The sequence below is a fragment of the Bombina bombina genome, chromosome 1 (genome assembly GCF_027579735.1).
Source record: "Bombina bombina isolate aBomBom1 chromosome 1, aBomBom1.pri, whole genome shotgun sequence".
Taxonomy (NCBI): Eukaryota; Metazoa; Chordata; class Amphibia; order Anura; family Bombinatoridae; genus Bombina; species Bombina bombina.
Window position 1 is genome coordinate 36,315,291 of NC_069499.1, and position 21,715 is coordinate 36,337,005.

Genomic DNA, 21,715 nt, shown 5'->3' on the forward strand with positions numbered 1-21,715 from the left:
ATTTGCTGGCTCCTTAGATGCCTTCTTTTTAAATAAAGATAGCAAGAGAATGAAGAAAAATTGATATTAAAAGTAAATTAGAAAGTTGCTTAAAATTGCATGCTCTATGTGAATCATGAAAGAAACAAATTGGGTTCAGTGTCCCTTTAAGGGTCACACTTTGTTTTTGTAATATTTTAATAAAACCTATATTTATTTATTTTAAAGGCGCGGCCATACTGTTAGTTTATCTCATTGATTCTCAAGGCAACCACAACCTATTACAGTGGGCTAAGCTTGCAGGATGAGCAGATCAGACCTCTTTTTCTTATCTTTCTCTTTAAACACAAAACATAAACATTTTAAACAACTTTCTAATTTACTCCTATTACAGTACATTTTCTTCGTACTCTTGGTATCTTTTGTTGAAAACCAGAGACAAGCTCAGGAGCATGGACTTGTCTGAAGCACTATATGGCAGCAGTTTTGCAAAAATGTTATCCATTTGCAAAAGCACTAGACGGCAGCACTATTTCCCGTCATGTAATACTCTAGACACATACCTAGGTATCTGTACAACAAAGAATAACATAGGAAAACCTAAATTATGCTTACCTGATTATGTTATTTTCTTCAGATGGAAAGAGTCCACAGCTGCATTCATTACTTTTGGGAAATAAAAACCTGGCCACCAGGAGGAGGCAAAGACACCCCAGCCGAAGGCTTAAATACTCCTCCCACTTCCCTCATCCCCCAGTCATTCTGCAGAGGAACAAGGAACAGTAGATGAAATAAAAAATACCAATTACCAAAAGTTGCCAGAAGAATAAAAAATAAGAGACGCCCCACAGAACAAATACAGGTGGGGAGCTGTGGACTCTTTCCATCTGAAGAAAAGAAAATTATCAGGTAAGCATCATTTACGTTTTTCTTCATAAATGGAAAGAGTCCACAGCTGCATTTATTACTTTTGGGAAAGCAATACATAAGCTATAGAGGACACTAAATGCACCAGGCCTGAAAAAAACCACAACCTAACCAAACCCCGCTTAGTCGGAGATGGGCAAAAAAACTAGAAGGAAAAGGCCCCAAGGACACTGACCCGCAGATAATCCGAAAGCCTAACTAGAGACCACAAAGCAGACTCACTGAGCCAACACTCCTCCAGGAGAACCGTCGCACAGCAGTCGGTCCCCGCACAACCCTTACTAGTACAGTACCAAAACCCCAAAAAGGAGAGGACAAGGGAGAGCCAAAGGGATACCCAAAAGGTACATCAAGATACAATAAAGGAAAAACCCTCTTCAAAAGAAGGCCATGTCCACAGAGACCCAAATGGATCCCGAGAACAATGGGAGACGACGCCCAACCCACAAGGAGCAACCGGGCATCATCAAGGAGAAGAAATATCTCCCAAACATCATGCAACAGCACAGAAAAAGACAGCTGAAGAAAAAGTCCTTAAAACGTCAGAACTCAGAGACTGAGTCCAGTAACACACTGCCATCTGTAGGAAGACACAGAGAAAACACTATCCGTAAGAAAAAAGCATCCAAACAAAAATAGCAGATTGCCCAACCTCCAAGACAGAGGACACACTCCAGGCAATCCAGGCCTACTTACAGATCTCAAAGTGGAAGAGGCAAAGAACCTCTAAAAAAAAAAAAAAAAAAAAAGGTCCACTGGTACCCTGAAGATCTGATGATGAACAACAGATCTCAGATCCTACACCTAGCCGGACCAACTCAAGCAACGGCAGATCTGAAAGCAAGGGAACAGAAAGGAACCCCAAGACCAGCCCCCAAAAGGGTGGAAGAATGGACACAGCCACTTCAACCTAGAGACAATCGAGAAGGCGTTAGACCCAAGGAGATCTAGCAAACCCACCAAACTAAAGTCTCAAGGCGGAGCCAGCAGCTCCCCAGATGGAAAGGAACAACTCAAAAAGCAGATCAATCCCCGAACCAGATAAAACATCTGTTCCAACCTCCCGAACACAGGAGAGGCCCCTAAAAAAAAAAAAAAAAAAAAAAAAAGAAAAAAAGAAAAAAAGGAACCACACCTCCATAAGGAGGACAACGAGACCCCTAAAGAGGAGAGCATCGATAAACCCTGCCCAAAAGGCAGGAAGTCATAGGAAGAACCAAGAGAACGCAAGGCCACGTCACTGACGAACACGGAAAGAACCCCTTAAAACACCATCGTGCAAGCACACATACCAGGCGCAAGAGTGATAGCTGAGCAACCACAAACCTTCCGCTTGCTAGGCAGGAAAGCCCACCATCAGGTCACATTAGTTGGCTGTCCCAAGGGAACCGTATTGTCCGGCACAAGACAAGCCCCAAGGAGCCCCGGCTCTCAGTAAATCTGGCCAAGTTGTAAAGCAGAACAGCCAGAACAATGGCTAAGCCCAAGTACCCCGAAAATGGAACCCCCAGGCCAGTCCAAGGATCATAAGGTCCGGTAACATCCCACAGACGGATCCACAAAGAGAAAACGCTGAGTAAAACCCTCGACAACCGGAAGATCAGGACAAGAAGCCCGGGCCCCACAAATGTTTAGATTAAACAAACTTCCAGGAACATAAATCCCTTGTCTGATATAAAAAAAAAACAGACCTCCCAGGGAAAAATCCAGAATAACCCAGATAACGAGAGCAAGAAGCCCTTGCAAGTCCCGACCCAAAGGGAAGAGACTACCCCTTGCAGGAGCCCAACACTCCAAAGAGCCAAGGCCTCCCAAGGCCATAAAAGGACACTAGAGCTAACAGGCGTCCAAGCAACATTAACCTGATTGTGCTTGAAAAGCGCGGCTAATCCCCCTTAAGGGACACAAGGCGCTGCTCATTTTATCAACCTTGAAAGGAGGAAAGGCTGAGCAGACCTCGCTGGGGATCGAACTAGCAACCCTCGGTTTGCTACAGTACAGAGAAGCCACAGAGCATTAGTATGCTGAGCTAGCTGTCCAGCTAGCCACAAGCTTCAGACACAAGGGGAACAGTGAGGACAAGTCACCCGAACAGAGCAAAAGCAAGCCTCCACATCACCTCAAATTCGAAGTCAGAAGACAGTAAAACATGGGTTTGGATGCCACCTGGATGGCAATACCTGAACCATATGAGTGGAAAACCACTAAGACCTCTTCTATCCCAAGAAGGAGATGCAGAGCATTCCCAAAACCAGGGAAGGACCCATAACCGGAGCCCAAAAAGACCTCACTGTCTAATGTCCAGAAAAAGGAACAAACAACTCTCGAAGGGAATCCAAGTACCCCGAAGGTGACCCAATCCACAAGGAGAACGGACAAAGTCCAAGAAGTTCTCAAAGAAGAAGAGAACCACTAAAGGAACAAAGTCCAAAAAGGACCATTCCCAGGGCCTCCTAAAGGCAAAACTGCCCCAACCGGCGGAAAAGAGGCGCTTAACCCTCTAACTTTCCCACCACGTGGGAAGGAATACACTAGGTTCCGAGGGTATCAGAAGCAAAAGAGAGTGACACAGCAAAATTCACTGACCCAGTCACCAGGGAGACAGCTATTTAAGGATAAACAATCCCAAGAGCCGCATGTACCCGCAACAATCTCAACATTAGCATCCTCCATAACTGGATAAACGATACCGAAAAATTGACTATATACAAAACAATTTAAACGGCACCTGACACCCAAAATGGCTGGGGCACTTACCACCTTCTATGAACCAGACACCAGTGGACTAGAATTCTCCATCGCCACACAGTCAGGAATGCGGAAATAGGAGACTAGAACGTAAACACGCCCGGTCACAAGGTGAACCGTACAGTCCAAAAAAAAAAGTGTGCCCAACCGTAAGGTCGCGTCACTTTGAAAGGCTATTAAGTTCCAAAAGGCCACGAGCCCAGTTAACACTACACATAAGCAGATTAAATCACATAAACATGATTAAAAAAAACTGCTCAATAATCCCCCTCAGGAGATATCAACCCTTGATTCCAAGATACTAAAAGGAGTCCCACTGAGAACCTGGATTTTTCATGTGAGTTCGCAGAAACAAAATGAGTTACAGTACAATCATGAAGAAGTAAAATGAAACTATCTTATTGGAATCTACGCCGTGGAACAGGAACACGGCCCTTCAAGTGTGACGGATAGTAGCCTCGCTTCCGCCATGGACTTGAGAGAAGAAAGCAGGCAGCAAAGTTAGACAACGCGGATTGCTTGTGGCGTTGTTAAAATGAGTCAGGATGACTCTTCCTGCATCTCCGCACTCTAACCTTCATCTAAGCCCTCACTGAGAGACTGACAGGATTACTTAAAACTCCCGTCCCATGCCGAAGAGTACTACCCTCCATAAGAGACAAAACAAACTTCTGACACTTCTCTGCCAACCTCCTGGGACGAAAGGCAAAGAATGACTGGGAGATGAGGGAAGTGGGAGGAGTATTTAAAGCCTTTGGCTGGGGTGTCTTTGCCTCCTCCTGGTGGCCAGGTTCTTATTTCCCAAAAGTAATGAATGCAGATGTGGACTCTTTCCATTTATGAAGAAATGAAGCAAATTTGCAAATTGGAAGTTTTTTTTTTGTTGTTGTTTTTTTTTTTTTTTAAATAATTCTATGCTCTGCCTAAACCACAAAAGAAAATGTCTGGGTTTCAGATCCCTTTAAAAAGGAATATTAAATTATGCAATACATTTCCATCTAAAAGCACAGAGTATTACACTGCTCCCACCCAACTACTTCCCAATGCCACCCAGCTGGAAAATTATCTGTGGAGAACACTGGAAATATTTCTATAAATGAACTACAAGTGATCGAGCAAATCAAATAGAAGGAAATTGCAAACTTGTTTAAAATTGTATTCTCCATCTGAATCATGAAATAAATATTTTGGGTTTCATGTCCCTTTAAGGTTTCTGGTTTTCAAAAAAAGATACCAAGAGAACGAAACAAAATGTAGTACTTGGGGAGAGAGTTGTTTAAATCGCCTGCTCTCTCTGAATCACAAAAGAAACATTTTTGGTTTTATGTCCTTTTATGATGATCTGCACAATAAATATTTAAACATTTTAACTTTAGCTAATTGTATATGAATACGAACTTAAAGTGAATGTAAATTTTGATGATAAAGTACCCAGTTTTTTAAAACTTGATTAAAAACAGGTGCACTTTAATTCATCAAAATTAACATTTCACTCGTGTTGTGAAAATACTTACCTTTGAATCTTGACAGCCGCTCCAGCTTCCCCCAGTCGTCGCAATCCTCTTCCTATGTCAGAAATGATGGATCGGTCATTCTCCAATCCCGGCTTCCCCCCGGGGAATCAGTGTCTGATTGAACGACGTGATTAGAGGAAGCCGGATTCCTCATTTTAGACCCAGGAAGATGCTGTGCGACGGGCGGAGGAAGCGATGCAGCGGCTGTCAAGATTAAAAGGTAAGTATTTTCACAACACAAATGAAATGTAAATTTTGATGAATTAAAGTGCCCCTGTTTATAATCTTAGTTTTAAAAAATGGGTACTTTAAAGTGAATGTAAACTTTGATGCTAAATTTTAGCTGGGTGGTCAGTAAAATCAGCAGGGTGGTGCTCCCATTATAAAAGTCCTGGGGAGAACACAGAAGTCACTAATTGGCTGTGGCACAAAAGATAAGATATAAGACTAGTCATAGGCTATGTGTCTCTGAACTGCAAAATAATACACATTTTGCTTACAAATTAAAGAGTTTAAACTCTTAAGCATGTAGGGTTAAGCATCCAAATTATAGAATATAAAATTCCAGTTCTTACAAATAATGAAAAACACACTATTCATACTTAAATGAAAGGGGGGAAAAAGAGCAAAATAAAAATGACTTCAATAAGGTTTTTTTTTTTTCCTACACATAATTATACACTTCATAGGGATTTTAGTGTAGAAGATTATAGAATATAAATATATTAAACTGCAGAAACATAATATTTAATTAGAGGTTTTAAATTTGTAAGGTCTGAATAAAGGTGGGAGGAAAAAACCAGGATAAAAAATATAAAATAACCACATTAAATGTCTTTTTGCTTATAGCTATAAAATCCTTTTTCCAACTAAATTTTTTTTTTTTACTGTAATGGGGGGGGGGGGGAAGGGCAGTTAAATCACAAACTGAATAATTCTGTAAGATTTTAGATCCGTTCCTTAAAGAAACAGTAAAAATAGTTCTGCTTATATGCATTTATATACCTAGCGTGGGAACAAGCTATATTCAGTTTAGTGGCACAATCAGGCGTGCTGTGATTAGACACTGCGCCAGTGACTCACTTTTGAAAAAAAAAAAACACAGGAGCAGAAGAAGATGAAACGTACGGTAAGTACAGTTAGGGGAGTTGTAAGTCTTTAAGATGCCTTATTTTTTTATAGGTGTCGACCAGTTAAAGTGATAGTAACGCTAGGATTTACCAGCACTAAAAATAAATAGGATCTTCAGTGATGAAAAAATTGTGTTAATCGTATTCTTTCTGTGCCGCTGCCTCCTCACTAAACTAAGCTACTCTGGACTCCCACGGCACACAGGTGACATTTCCACCTCTAAGCCAATAGCCGTGCAAGCCGATCAACGCAGTTCTGTATGCTAGCACGGCTATTGGCTTGTAGGTGAAAACGTCACCTCTGTGTGCTGAGGGAGACCAGAAATGCTTAGTTTAGCGAGGAGGAAGCGGCACAGATAGGGTACAATTAGCACACTTTTTTACAATAAACAATGAGGCACCTATTTATTTTTAGCGCTGGTAAATCATACCGTTTTTGAAATGCTAGGATTTACTTCCCCTTTACTTTAATGTTACATAATTATTATGTAACAATATCTACGTTTACTCTCCCTTTAACAAGTATTCAACAGACGTGTTTGGTCCCTTTTAAAGGAGATAAGAAATACAAAACTAGTACAGAAACACAAAACTACTTGTTGTGAAATGCAAGAGACAAAGTAAAAGGGGCACTTCCATATGGACATTATAATACAGCTAACTAAATGTATCACCCGTGTAGTAGGACCACTATTGAATACCATATGTATTTAAGGGATATGGCAGAAATCTATACCTATCAGAAGACAACTCTCATCATATCCTCATGAAGTACAGATATCACCCAGCAGCCGTTGTGCTGACCAGGAAAATAGGATAATACTGTAGCTGAAATAAAGACCACAGCACAGAGGAAGAACGACTTCAGGGCTACCATACCAGGTTTCAGTAGCACTTTAGCTACTAGATGTAGGTTTGCCGGTGATAAGTCAGCGTATGGATTTAAAGGGATATAAAACCCAAAATGTTTCTGTCATGATTCAGATAGAGCATGTAGTTTTTAAACATCTTTCTAATTTACTTCTATTACCACATGTTCTTTGTTCTCTAGGTATCTTTTGTTGAAAAGCAGTGACTTAAGGTTAGGAGCCAGCTAATGTCTTGAGCACTATATGGCAGATGTTTTGCAGGGATGTTACCCATTTGCAAGAGCACTCGAGGGCCGCACTATTGCCTGCCATGCAGATCTCCAGATGCCTACCTAGGTATCTCTTCAACACAGAACAATGCACATTTGAGAATAGAAGTAAATTTGGAAACTTTTTGATAATCAGCTGATTAGTAAACTTTGTTGTTTTTCCTGCTCTCACGCAGGATAATCCTGAAAACCTGGCCTGTTGGGGAGGTCTGAGGACAGGTTTGAAAACCAGTGCTATAGAATAACATCAGCCAAGTCTAAACATTTTATGAACAAATTAGCACCTTGCATGCTGCAATTGTTTTTAAATAACTAAACTCCACCGATCACTAGCCTTATTTAGAGGAGCCAATAAGGACTTGATGCTGGACAAGTCTGGCCACAGTCCTCATCTTCTATAAAACCACATTGTTTTGCAGTCTGAAGCTCACGTCGAGCTCTTGGAAAAAAAAAACACCCTTCTTAGTGTTAAAGGGCCACTAAACAAAATAGAATTGGGCGCTCTGGCTGAAAGTTTCATTTTTACTTTAGTGGTCCTTTAAATTAAATAAAAAGGGGTCAAAATAAATAATGAAAGTATATTGCAAAGTTGTGTTAATTCACAAACATTTTCTTTTACAATCTGAAAGTGTTTATTGCCCCTTTAAATACAGAATAGATACATTCAGACCTTTAGCAGTGACTTTATTTTTCCTATTACCAATGATACCTATAGTACAAAACATGTATATACCTTGTAAAATAAGGAAATATTATAAAGAATTAATATTTTATACTCAGTTGTTCATTACAGCAAAACGTTTATAATGAATGATTTATTTTATTCAGGCAGATGAATAAATTGTTATAAGGCAATGCTAAAAACCCAAGTTATTTATGCACATCAGATGCCATAACAACATCCTAAACAATTAGTGTTACTGCGCCTTAAAGGGATATGAAACACAATTTTTTTTTTCTTTCATGATTCAGATAGCGCATGTGGTTTTAAAACAACTTTCTTATTTACTTCTATTATCAATTTTTTTCGTTCTCTTGATTTCTTTATTGGAAAAAGCAGGAATATAACTTTAGGAGCCGGCCCATTTTTGGCTCAGCACCTGGGTAGCGCTTGCTGATTGGTAGCTAAATGACTGAGAAAGCGAGTTTGTGGGATCCAGAGAGGAAGCTCAGCAACGGCTCCTTCCTACAGCCTACTACACCCACAATCATCACTTCACACTCAGTCACTAACACGCGAGTAGTGAGTTTGCCCGTGAACGTAGTTCTCTACATAATTAAATGCTTTTTAAGCATAGTGACTGCATTTTTAAACACAACACACTTGCACAAATCCACACTGATAGCTCCTACAGTACAGGGAACACTCTATACTAAAGTCACATGATCTTCATTGAACTAAGACGGGAGGGCCAACGTGACAGTGACGTCAATGTTATTGTTATGCGCGTGTGTGCGCTCCCGTACTCTATGCTGGCACTCAGGTAGCCCTCTGGGATATGCCGTGAATAATGAGAATCACGGAGGGCTTTGAAATAATAAAATATTCAGTTTGATTTTATTTATAGATCAAGAAAAAAAAAAAGTTTTAATAGATGTATATTGAGTTTTAATATAAATAAATAAAACTTTGTATTTGCCAGAATGTAAGCATTTTTTGAGTTCACTGTCCTTTTGAAGGGATACAAAACCCAAAAATGTTCTATTGTGATTCAGGCAGAACATAACATTTTTAAAATTATTATTACTATTATAAAAATTTGCTTCGTTCCCATGATATTCTGTGTTGAAGAGATATCTAGGTAGAAGTCTGAAGCACTACATGGCAGGAAAATATAGTGCTGCCATCTAGTGCTCCTGCAAATAGACAACAGTCTTGCAATACTGCTGCCATCTAGTGCTCCTGCAAATAGACAACAGTCTTGCAATACTGCTGCCATCTAGTGCTCCTGCAAATAGACAACAGTCTTGCAATACTGCTGCCATCTAGTGCTCCTGCAAATAGACAACAGTCTTGCAATACTGCTGCCATCTAGTGCTCCTGCAAATAGATAACAGTCTTGCAATACTGCTGCCATCTAGTGCTCCTGCAAATAGACAACAGTCTTGCAATACTGCTGCCATCTAGTGCTCCTGCAAATAGACAACAGTCTTGCAATACTGCTGCCATCTAGTGCTCCTGCAAATAGGCAACAGTCTTGCAATACTGCTGCCATCTAGTGCTCCTGCAAATAGACAACAGTCTTGCAATACTGCTGCCATCTAGTGCTCCTGCAAATAGACAACAGTCTTGCAATACTGCTGCCATCTAGTGCTCCTGCAAATAGGCAACAGTCTTGCAATACTGCTGCCATCTAGTGCTCCTGCAAATAGGCAACAGTCTTGCAATACTGCTGCCATCTAGTGCTCCTGCAAATAGACAACAGTCTTGCAATACTGCTGCCATCTAGTGCTCCTGCAAATAGGCAACAGTCTTGCAATACTGCTGCCATCTAGTGCTCCTGCAAATAGGCAACAGTCTTGCAATACTGCTGCCATCTAGTGCTCCTGCAAATAGGCAACAGTCTTGCAATACTGCTGCCATCTAGTGCTCCTGCAAATAGGCAACAGTCTTGCAATACTGCTGCCATCTAGTGCTCCTGCAAATAGACAACAGTCTTGCAATACTGCTGCCATCTAGTGCTCCTGCAAATAGACAACAGTCTTGCAATACTGCTGCCATCTAGTGCTCCTGCAAATAGGCAACAGTCTTGCAATACTGCTGCCATCTAGTGCTCCTGCAAATAGGCAACAGTCTTGCAATACTGCTGCCATCTAGTGCTCCTGCAAATAGACAACAGTCTTGCAATACTGCTGCCATCTAGTGCTCCTGCAAATAGACAAGAGTCTTGCAATACTGCTGCCATCTAGTGCTCCTGCAAATAGACAACAGTCTTGCAATACTGCTGCCATCTAGTGCTCCTGCAAATAGACAACAGTCTTGCAATACTGCTGCCATCTAGTGCTCCTGCAAATAGGCAACAGTCTTGCAATACTGCTGCCATCTAGTGCTCCTGCAAATAGACAACAGTCTTGCAATACTGCTGCCATCTAGTGCTCCTGCAAATAGACAACAGTCTTGCAATACTGCTGCCATCTAGTGCTCCTGCAAATAGGCAACAGTCTTGCAATACTGCTGCCATCTAGTGCTCCTGCAAATAGGCAACAGTCTTGCAATACTGCTGCCATCTAGTGCTCCTGCAAATAGACAACAGTCTTGCAATACTGCTGCCATCTAGTGCTCCTGCAAATAGACAACAGTCTTGCAATACTGCTGCCATCTAGTGCTCCTGCAAATAGGCAACAGTCTTGCAATACTGCTGCCATCTAGTGCTCCTGCAAATAGGCAACAGTCTTGCAATACTGCTGCCATCTAGTGCTCCTGCAAATAGACAACAGTCTTGCAATACTGCTGCCATCTAGTGCTCCTGCAAATAGACAACAGTCTTGCAATACTGCTGCCATCTAGTGCTCCTGCAAATAGGCAACAGTCTTGCAATACTGCTGCCATCTAGTGCTCCTGCAAATAGGCAACAGTCTTGCAATACTGCTGCCATCTAGTGCTCCTGCAAATAGACAACAGTCTTGCAATACTGCTGCCATCTAGTGCTCCTGCAAATAGACAAGAGTCTTGCAATACTGCTGCCATCTAGTGCTCCTGCAAATAGACAACAGTCTTGCAATACTGCTGCCATCTAGTGCTCCTGCAAATAGACAACAGTCTTGCAATACTGCTGCCATCTAGTGCTCCTGCAAATAGGCAACAGTCTTGCAATACTGCTGCCATCTAGTGCTCCTGCAAATAGACAACAGTCTTGCAATACTGCTGCCATCTAGTGCTCCTGCAAATAGACAACAGTCTTGCAATACTGCTGCCATCTAGTGCTCCTGCAAATAGGCAACAGTCTTGCAATACTGCTGCCATCTAGTGCTCCTGCAAATAGGCAACAGTCTTGCAATACTGCTGCCATCTAGTGCTCCTGCAAATAGACAACAGTCTTGCAATACTGCTGCCATCTAGTGCTCCTGCAAATAGACAACAGTCTTGCAATACTGCTGCCATCTAGTGCTCCTGCAAATAGGCAACAGTCTTGCAATACTGCTGCCATCTAGTGCTCCTGCAAATAGGCAACAGTCTTGCAATACTGCTGCCATCTAGTGCTCCTGCAAATAGGCAACAGTCTTGCAATACTGCTGCCATCTAGTGCTCCTGCAAATAGACAACAGTCTTGCAATACTGCTGCCATCTAGTGCTCCTGCAAATAGACAACAGTCTTGCAATACTGCTGCCATCTAGTGCTCCTGCAAATAGGCAACAGTCTTGCAATACTGCTGCCATCTAGTGCTCCTGCAAATAGGCAACAGTCTTGCAATACTGCTGCCATCTAGTGCTCCTGCAAATAGACAACAGTCTTGCAATACTGCTGCCATCTAGTGCTCCTGCAAATAGACAACAGTCTTGCAATACTGCTGCCATCTAGTGCTCCTGCAAATAGACAACAGTCTTGCAATACTGCTGCCATCTAGTGCTCCTGCAAATAGACAACAGTCTTGCAATACTGCTGCCATCTAGTGCTCCTGCAAATAGACAAGAGTCTTGCAATACTGCTGCCATCTAGTGCTCCTGCAAATAGACAAGAGTCTTGCAATACTGCTGCCATCTACTGCTCCTGCAAATAGGCAACAGTCTTGCAATACTGCTGCCATCTAGTGCTCCTGCAAATAGACAAGAGTCTTGCAATACTGCTGCCATCTAGTGCTCCTGCAAATAGACAACAGTCTTGCAATACTGCTGCCATCTAGTGCTCCTGCAAATAGACAAGAGTCTTGCAATACTGCTGCCATCTAGTGCTCCTGCAAATAGACAACAGTCTTGCAATACTGCTGCCATCTAGTGCTCCTGCAAATAGATAACAGTCTTGCAATACTGCTGCCATCTAGTGCTCCTGCAAATAGACAACAGTCTTGCAATACTGCTGCCATCTAGTGCTCCTGCAAATAGACAACAGTCTTGCAATACTGCTGCCATCTAGTGCTCCTGCAAATAGACAACAGTCTTGCAATACTGCTGCCATCTAGTGCTCCTGCAAATAGACAACAGTCTTGCAATACTGCTGCCATCTAGTGCTCCTGCAAATAGGCAACAGTCTTGCAATACTGCTGCCATCTAGTGCTCCTGCAAATAGGCAACAGTCTTGCAATACTGCTGCCATCTAGTGCTCCTGCAAATAGGCAACAGTCTTGCAATACTGCTGCCATCTAGTGCTCCTGCAAATAGGCAACAGTCTTGCAATACTGCTGCCATCTAGTGCTCCTGCAAATAGGCAACAGTCTTGCAATACTGCTGCCATCTAGTGCTCCTGCAAATAGACAACAGTCTTGCAATACTGCTGCCATCTAGTGCTCCTGCAAATAGACAACAGTCTTGCAATACTGCTGCCATCTAGTGCTCCTGCAAATAGATAACAGTCTTGCAATACTGCTGCCATCTAGTGCTCCTGCAAATAGACAACAGTCTTGCAATACTGCTGCCATCTAGTGCTCCTGCAAATAGGCAACAGTCTTGCAATACTGCTGCCATCTAGTGCTCCTGCAAATAGGCAACAGTCTTGCAATACTGCTGCCATCTAGTGCTCCTGCAAATAGGCAACAGTCTTGCAATACTGCTGCCATCTAGTGCTCCTGCAAATAGATAACAGTCTTGCAATACTGCTGCCATCTAGTGCTCCTGCAAATAGACAACAGTCTTGCAATACTGCTGCCATCTAGTGCTCCTGCAAATAGACAACAGTCTTGCAATACTGCTGCCATCTAGTGCTCCTGCAAATAGATAACAGTCTTGCAATACTGCTGCCATCTAGTGCTCCTGCAAATAGACAAGAGTCTTGCAATACTGCTGCCATCTAGTGCGCCTGCAAATAGACAAGAGTCTTGCAATACTGCTGCCATCTAGTGCTCCTGCAAATAGACAACAGTCTTGCAATACTGCTGCCATCTAGTGCTCCTGCAAATAGACAACAGTCTTGCAATACTGCTGCCATCTAGTGCTCCTGCAAATAGACAACAGTCTTGCAATACTGCTGCCATCTAGTGCTCCTGCAAATAGGCAACAGTCTTGCAATACTGCTGCCATCTAGTGCTCCTGCAAATAGGCAACAGTCTTGCAATACTGCTGCCATCGAGTGCTCCTGCAAATAGGCAACAGTCTTGCAATACTGCTGCCATCTAGTGCTCCTGCAAATAGACAACAGTCTTGCAATACTGCTGCCATCTAGTGCTCCTGCAAATAGGCAACAGTCTTGCAATACTGCTGCCATCTAGTGCTCCTGCAAATAGGCAACAGTCTTGCAATACTGCTGCCATCTAGTGCTCCTGCAAATAGGCAACAGTCTTGCAATACTGCTGCCATCTAGTGCTCCTGCAAATAGACAACAGTCTTGCAATACTGCTGCCATCTAGTGCTCCTGCAAATAGACAAGAGTCTTGCAATACTGCTGCCATCTAGTGCTCCTGCAAATAGACAACAGTCTTGCAATACTGCTGCCATCTAGTGCTCCTTCAAATAGACAACAGTCTTGCAATACTGCTGCCATCTAGTGCTCCTGCAAATAGACAACAGTCTTGCAATACTGCTGCCATCTAGTGCTCCTGCATATGGATAATATTCTTGCAATACTGCTGCCATCTAGTGCTCCTGCAAATAGACAACAGTTTTGCAATACTGCTGCCATCTAGTGCTCCTGCAAATAGACAACAGTCTTGCAATACTGCTGCCATCTAGTGCTCCTGCAAATAGACAACAGTCTTGCAATACTGCTGCCATCTAGTGCTCCTGCAAATAGACAACAGTCTTGCAATACTGCTGCCATCTAGTGCTCCTGCAAATAGACAACAGTCTTGCAATACTGCTGCCATCTAGTGCTCCTGCAAATAGACAACAGTCTTGCAATACTGCTGCCATCTAGTGCTCCTGCAAATAGGCAACAGTCTTGCAATACTGCTGCCATCTAGTGCTCCTGCAAATAGACAACAGTCTTGCAATACTGCTGCCATCTAGTGCTCCTGCAAATAGGCAACAGTCTTGCAAAACTGCTGCCATATAGTGCGCCATAAATGGGCTCTTCAGCTTACACCCCCTGCTTTTCAACAAAAGATACCAAGAGAACGAAGAAAACTCATAATAGAAGTAAATTAAAAAGTTGTTTAAAATGACATGCTCTATCTGAATACATTGAATACACACACACAGTGTTCTCCCCAGGATCTTTTTAGTGGGCGTACCACCCGGCTAATTTTGCTGACCAACCGGCTAATATTTTAGCCAATATTAAGCTAAAATTAGCCAATATTAAAAATATATTAAAATATATTTATGTAAAATTGTGAAATAAATCTGTGCTTTAGATAGCAGAAAATCATATAATATTAGGAAATATTACACTGTCCTCACCCGGATACTTTATAATGCCACCGATATATATAGAGAAAATAACGCACTGTGTAGCCCATTAACAAATCTGGATAAGTCAGAAGACTTGTTTTTCCAACAGAAAACCTATAGATACATTGTTTATAATGCAGCAAAGAATTCTGGGTAAGATATACAAACGAGGATCATAACGCACATCGCTAAAGCCCAGCGCAGTTAGGACGGCATGGAACATCCTAACAGCGGGAAGGAGTTAAAGAAATTAACTGTCTGCTTGGATCCAATTTTTTCCTAAGTGTTTAGTAAAACTGAACTTTAGTGTAGATTGCACACTTCACCTCGTGTGCAACGCCGAACCCCCATACTTGTGCGCAGCCAATCGCATGCAAGCAGTCAGTGGCTGTCAATCTCCCCAGTCGGAGAAGTCCAGGGGAACTGAGGAATGCCCCTTTACAGTTGGCATAATGGGTTTAATGACCGCTGCTTCTTAGCTCTCAGCTGCAGGCTTACATCAAAGGTGCTCCCAAACTAATATTGCAGCTTCTTAAATGGAGCCCTCTAGATTTAACACTATTATATGGTACACAGCCAATCTTTGCACATGACCCATTTTTAGCCTCAGCAGAGAAGGAAACCTAGGCACTCTTTTCTTTATGAGCACTAAAACCTTACACTTCCTTTTTTTCAATATTTAAACAACTAATATAACTTAAAACAAAAAACATCTGCATATTATTCCCAGGCTAATCTTTGCTTTGAATACATCATACTGTCTAGCACTTATTTGGTGATTAATATCCCTTTAACACTTTCTTCATTCAATTTATTAATATTACCAAAAGAAGACGAAGTCCTGTATCCAGATTCACGTTCCACCACAAACTTGTGTTAAATATAAGTAGCTGTATTATAGACACAATCACCATCTCCAATAGGGCGTTCTCAGTGTTCTGCCAAATCTAAGAGGGAAAACAAAACATTTAAGAATGCAATAAAAAAAAAAAAAAAAAAGAGAGAGCGTAGGCAGCTAGTTCCAAGAAAAACATAATTTATGCTTACCTGATAAATTTATTTCTCTTGTAGTGTATCCAGTCCACGGATCATCCATTACTTATGGGATATATTCTCCTTCCCAACAGGAAGCTGCAAGAGTCCACCCACAGCAAAGCTGCTATATAGCTCCTCCCCTAACTGCCATTACCAGTCATTCGACCGAAAACATGCAGAGAAAGGAAAACCATAGGGTGCAGTGGTAATGGAAAAATTACCTGCCTTAAAGTGACAGGGCGGGCCGTGGACTGGATACACTACAAGAGAAATAAATTTATCAGGTAAGCATAAATTATGTTTTCTCTTGTTAAGTGTATCCAGTCCACGGATCATCCATTACTTATGGGATACCAATACCAAAGCTAAAGTACACGGATTATGGGAGGGACAAGGCAGGTACTTAAACGGAAGTTACCACTGCCTGTAAAAAACCCTTTCTCCCAAAAATAGCCTCCGAAGAAGCAAGGTATCAAATTTGTTAAATTTGAAAAAGTATGAAACGCAGACCAAGACTCCGTCTTGTAATCTGTTCAACAGAAGCCACATTTAAAAAAGGCCTAAGTGAAAACCACAGCTCTAGTAGAATGAGCTGTAATCCCTTCAGGAGGCTGCTGTCCAGCAGTCTCATAAGCTAAATGAATTATGCTTTTTAACCAAAAAGACAGAGAGGTTGCTGAAGTCCTTTGACCTCTCCTCTGTCCAGAATAGACAACAAACAAGGTGAATGTTTGATGAAAATCTGTAGTAGCTTGTAAGTAAAACTTTAAAACACGAACCACGTCCAAATTGTGTAATAGACGTTCCTTCTTTGAAGAAGGATTAGGATACAAGAATGGAACAACAATCTCTTGAGTGATATTCTTGTTAGATACCACCTTAGGTAAAAACCCAGGTTGGTACACAGGACTACCTTATCCGTACGGAGAACCAGATAAGGAGAATCACATTGCAACGCAGATAACTCGGAGACTCTATGAGCCGAGGAAATAGCTACCAAAAAGGAACTTTCCAAGATAGAAGTTTGATATCTATGGAATGAAAAGGTTCAAATGGAACTCCTTGAAGAACCTTAAGAACCAGCTTTAAGCTCCATGGCGGAGCAACATTTTTAACCACAGGCTTGGTTCTAACCAAAGCCTGACCAAATGCCTGAACGTCTAGAATACCTGCCAGACGCTTGTGCAAAAGAATAGACAGAGTAGAAATCTGTCCTTTTAAAGAACTAGCTGACAACCCTTTTCTCAAAATCATCTTGGAGAAAAGATAATATCCTGGGAATCCAGACTTTACTCCATGAGTAACCCTTGGATTCATAACAATAAGATATTTACACCATATCTTATGTTAAATTTTCCTAGAGACAGGCTTTTATGCCTGTATTAAGGTATCAATTACTGACTCGGAGAAGCCATGCTTTGATAACATCAAGCGTTCTGTCTCCAGGCAGTCCATCTCAGATTAGTTATATTTAGATGGTTGAAAAGACCCTGAGGTAGAGGGTCCTGTCTCAGAAGCAGAGACCGTGGTGGAAAGGATGACATGTCCACCAGATCTGCATACCAGGTCCTGCGTGGCCACGCAGGCGCTGTCAAAAGCACCAAAGCACTCTCCTGCTTGATCTTGTGCAAACCCCTCCGGAGGGAATTCCCACTCCCCCGGATGAAAAGTCTGACGACTTAGAAAATCTGCCTCCCAGTTCTCAACACCTGGGATAGGGATAGCTTTTAGACAAGAGTGAGTCTCTGTCCAGTGAATTATTTTAAGACTTCTAACATTGCTAGGGAACTTCTGTTCCCCCTTGATGGTTGATGTAAGCCACAGTCGTGATATTGTCCGACTGAAATATGATGTACCTCAGAGTTGCTAACTGAGGCCAAGTCTGAAAAGCATGGAATATCGCTCCCAGTTCCAGAATATTCATTAGAAGGAGGGTCTCCTCCTGAGTCCACTATCCCTGAGCCTTCAGGGAGTTCCAGACTGTATCCCAACCTAAAAGGCTGGCATCTGTTGTAACAATTGTCCCATCTGACCTGCGGAAGGTCATACCCTTGGACAGATGGACCCGAGATAGTCACCAGAGAAGAGAATCTCTGGTTTCTTGGTCCGGATTTAACAGGAGAACAAATCTGTGTAATCCCCGTTCCTCTGGCTGAGCATGCATAGTTGCAGTGGTCTGAAATGTAGGCGTGCAAACGGTACTATGTCCCTTGCCGCTACCATTAAGCCGATTACATTCATGTACTGAGCCACCAAAGGGCGCGGATGGAATGAAGAACACGGCAGAAATTTAGAAACTTTGACAACCTGGACTCCGTCAGGTAAATTTTAATTTCTACAAAATCTATCAGAATCCCTAGGAGGGAAACCCTTGATATTGGGGATAGAGAACTCTTTCCTTGTTCACTTTCCACCCATGCGATCTCAGAAATGCCAGTACTATGTCCGTATGAGACTTGGCCAAAGTGACCCCAGAACCTCCATAAAGATTCTAGGGGCTGTAGTTAACCCAAAGGAAAGAGCTACAAACTGGTAATGCCTGTCTAGAAAGGCAAACCTGAAAAACCGATGGTGATCTTTATGCATCGTAATGTGAGGATAAGCATCCTTCAAATCCATTGTAGTCCTCTATTGACTCTCCTGGATCATAGTTAAGATGGTACGAATAGTTTCCATCTTAAATGATAGAATTCTAAAGAATTTGTTTAAGATCTTTTAGATCCAAAATAGGTCTGAAGGTTTCCTTTCCTTGGGAACCACAAACCGATTTGAGGAAAACTGTGTCCCTGTTCCTCTATTGGAACTGAATGGGTCACGTACACAATGCAAGAATGTCTCTTTCTTTATCTGGTTTGCAGATAAATGTGAAAGGCAAAAACTCCCCTTTTTTGGGGGGGAAAGCTTTGAAATCCAGAAGATATCTCTGGGGTATAATTTCCAATGCCCAGGGATCCTGGGCATCTCTTGCCCACGCCTGGGCGAAGAATGAAGTCTGCCCCCTATAGGATCCGTTACCAGATAGGGGTCCGTTCCTCATGCTGTTTTAGAGGCAGCAGCAGGCTCCTTGACCTGCTTATCTTTGTTCCAGGTCCGGTTGTCTCCAGACTGCCTTGGATTGAGCAAAAGTTCCCTCTTATTTTGCCTTAGAGGAAGTTGATGCCACACCTGCCTTGAATTTTCGAAAGGCACGAAAATTAGGCCTTTTTTGTCCCTTGATTTGGACCTGTCCTGAGGAAGGGCATGATCTTTTCCTCCAGTGATATAAGTAATAATCTCCTTCAAACTAGGCCTGAATAGGGTCTGCCCCTTGAAGGGAAGTTAAGTAGCTTATTTATTAAAGTCACGACAGCTGACCATGATATAAGCCATAGAGCTCTGCGCGCCAGTATAGTAAAAAACAGAATTCTTAGCCGTTAGTCTAGTCAAAGGAACAAAGGCATCAGAAAACAAAGGAATTGGCTAGCTTAAGTGCTCTAAGCTTGTCAAATATATTCATCCAATGGAGCCTGTAAAGCCTCATCAAGAGACTCAAACCAGAACGCCGCAGCAGCAGTGACAGGAGCAATGCGTGCAAGGGGCTGCAGGATAAAACCTTGTTGAATAAACATTTTTTATCCATTGGATCTAAAAAAGCACAACAGTCCTCGCCAGAGGTAGTGGTACGCTTAGCTAGAGTAGAAACTCTTCTCTCCACCTTAGGAACTGTCTGCCATAAGTCCCGTGTGGTGGCAACTATTAGAAAACATTCTTCTAAAAAATAGGAGGGGAAGAGAACGGCACACCTGGTCTATCCCATTCCTTATGAAAAATTTTAGTAAACCTCTTTAGGTATTGGAAAAACATAAGTACACACCGGCACTGCATATTATTTATCCAGTCTACACAATTTCTCTGGCACTGCGATTGTACACATTCATTCAGAGCAGCTAAAGCCTCCCTGAGCAACAAGTGGAGGTTCTCAAGCATAAATTTTAAATGTAGAAATATCAGAATCAGGTTAAATCATCTTCCCTGAGTCACAAATATCACCCACAGACTAAGCATATTGTGAGGTAGTATCAGACATGGTTCTTAAAGAGTCTGTATGCTCTGTATCTACCCCCAGAGCTGTTTTGCTTTCCTTTAATTTCAGGTAGTCTGACTAATACTGCTGCCAGTGTATTATACACAACCTTTGCCATGTCTTGTAAAATAAACGCTATGGGCGCCATTGATATACTTGGCGCCATTTGAGCGTGAGTCCCTGGAGCGGGAGTCAAAGGGTCTGACACGTGGGGAGAGTTAGTCGGCATAACTTCCCCCTCGACAGAATCCTCTGGTAAAATAAACGCTATGGGTGCCCTTGATGTACTTGGCGCCATTTGAGCGTGAGTCCCTAAAGCGGGAGTCAAAGGGTCTGACACGTGGGGAGAGTTAGTCGGCATAACTTCCCCCTCGACAGAATCCTCTGGTGATAATGTTTTTAAATACAAAAAATGATCTTTATTGTTTAACATGAAATCAGTACATCTGGTACACATTCTAAAATGGGGTTCCACCATGGCTTTAAACATAATAAACACAGAGCCTCCTCTATGTTAGACATGTTAGAACTAATAAAGAGACTAGTAAGCTTGGAAAACACTTTAAATCAAGTTAACAAGCAAATATAACAAACGTTACTGTGCCTTTAAGAGAAACAAATTTTGTCAAAATTTGAAAAACAGTGAAAAAAGGCAGTAAATCAAACGAAATTTTTACAGTACATGTAATAAGTTAACAGAGCATTGCACCCACTTGCAAATGGATGATTAACCCCTTAATGCAAAAAACAGATAAAAAAAAAAAAAAAACGACATTTTTTTAAACAGACACAACAAAACTGCCACAGCTGAGCTGTGGATTACCTTCCCTATAACTGTTTCTATGCAAAATTTAAGCCAGCCATGTGGAAAAATTAGGCCCCAATAAGTTTTATCACCAAACATATGTTAAAAAACGATTAAACATGCCAGCAAACGTTTTAAAACACATTCTTATAAGAGTATGTATGTCTATTAATAAGCCTGATCCAGTCGCTATCACTGCATTTAAGGCTTTACTTACATTACTTCGGTATCAGCAGTATTTTCTTAGTCAATTCCATTCCTTAGAAAAATATATTACTGCACATACCTTAGCATATATCTCTATCAATCAGCCTGGTACCAGTCGCTTTCACTGCATTTAAAGGCTGTACTTACATTACTTCGGTATCAGCAGTATTTTCTTAGTCAATTCCATTCCTTAGAAAAATATTTTACTGCACATACCTTATTTGCAGGAAAACCTGCACGCCATTCCCCCTCTGAAGTACCTTACTCCTCAGAATGTGTGAGAACAGCAACTGGATCTTAGTTACGTCTGCTAAGATCATAGAAAAAACGCAGGCAGATTCTTCTTCCAAATACTGCCTGAGATAAACAGCACACTCCGGTGCCATTTAAAAATAACAAACTTTTGATTGAAGAAATAAACTAAGTATAAAAAACCACAGACTCTCACGACCTCCTATCTATGTTGAGACTTGCAAGAGAATGACTGGTAATGGCAGTTAGGGGAGGAGCTATATAGCAGCTTTGCTGTGGGTGGACTCTTGCAGCTTCCTGTTGGGAAGGAGAATATATCCCATAAGTAATGGATGATCCGTGGACTGGATACACTTAACAAGAGAAAAGAGAGAGTGAAAGAGAGAGTGAGTGAGAGTGTGTGAAAGAGTTTGTGAAAGCAGAGGAGTGCATGAGAG

The 21,715-nt window shown here is 41.9% G+C and overlaps 1 protein-coding gene across 1 annotated transcript in view; it reads right to left on the reverse strand.

Moving 5' to 3' along the window:
* PCNX4 (pecanex 4) overlaps positions 1–21,715 on the reverse strand; it is a 269,881-nt gene that overhangs the window by 216,709 nt on the left and 31,457 nt on the right. The window contains exon 7 of the mRNA XM_053697302.1: positions 15,741–15,863. Within this exon, the coding sequence (XP_053553277.1) occupies positions 15,741–15,863 (123 nt within the window). The remainder of the gene's footprint in view (positions 1–15,740; positions 15,864–21,715) is intronic.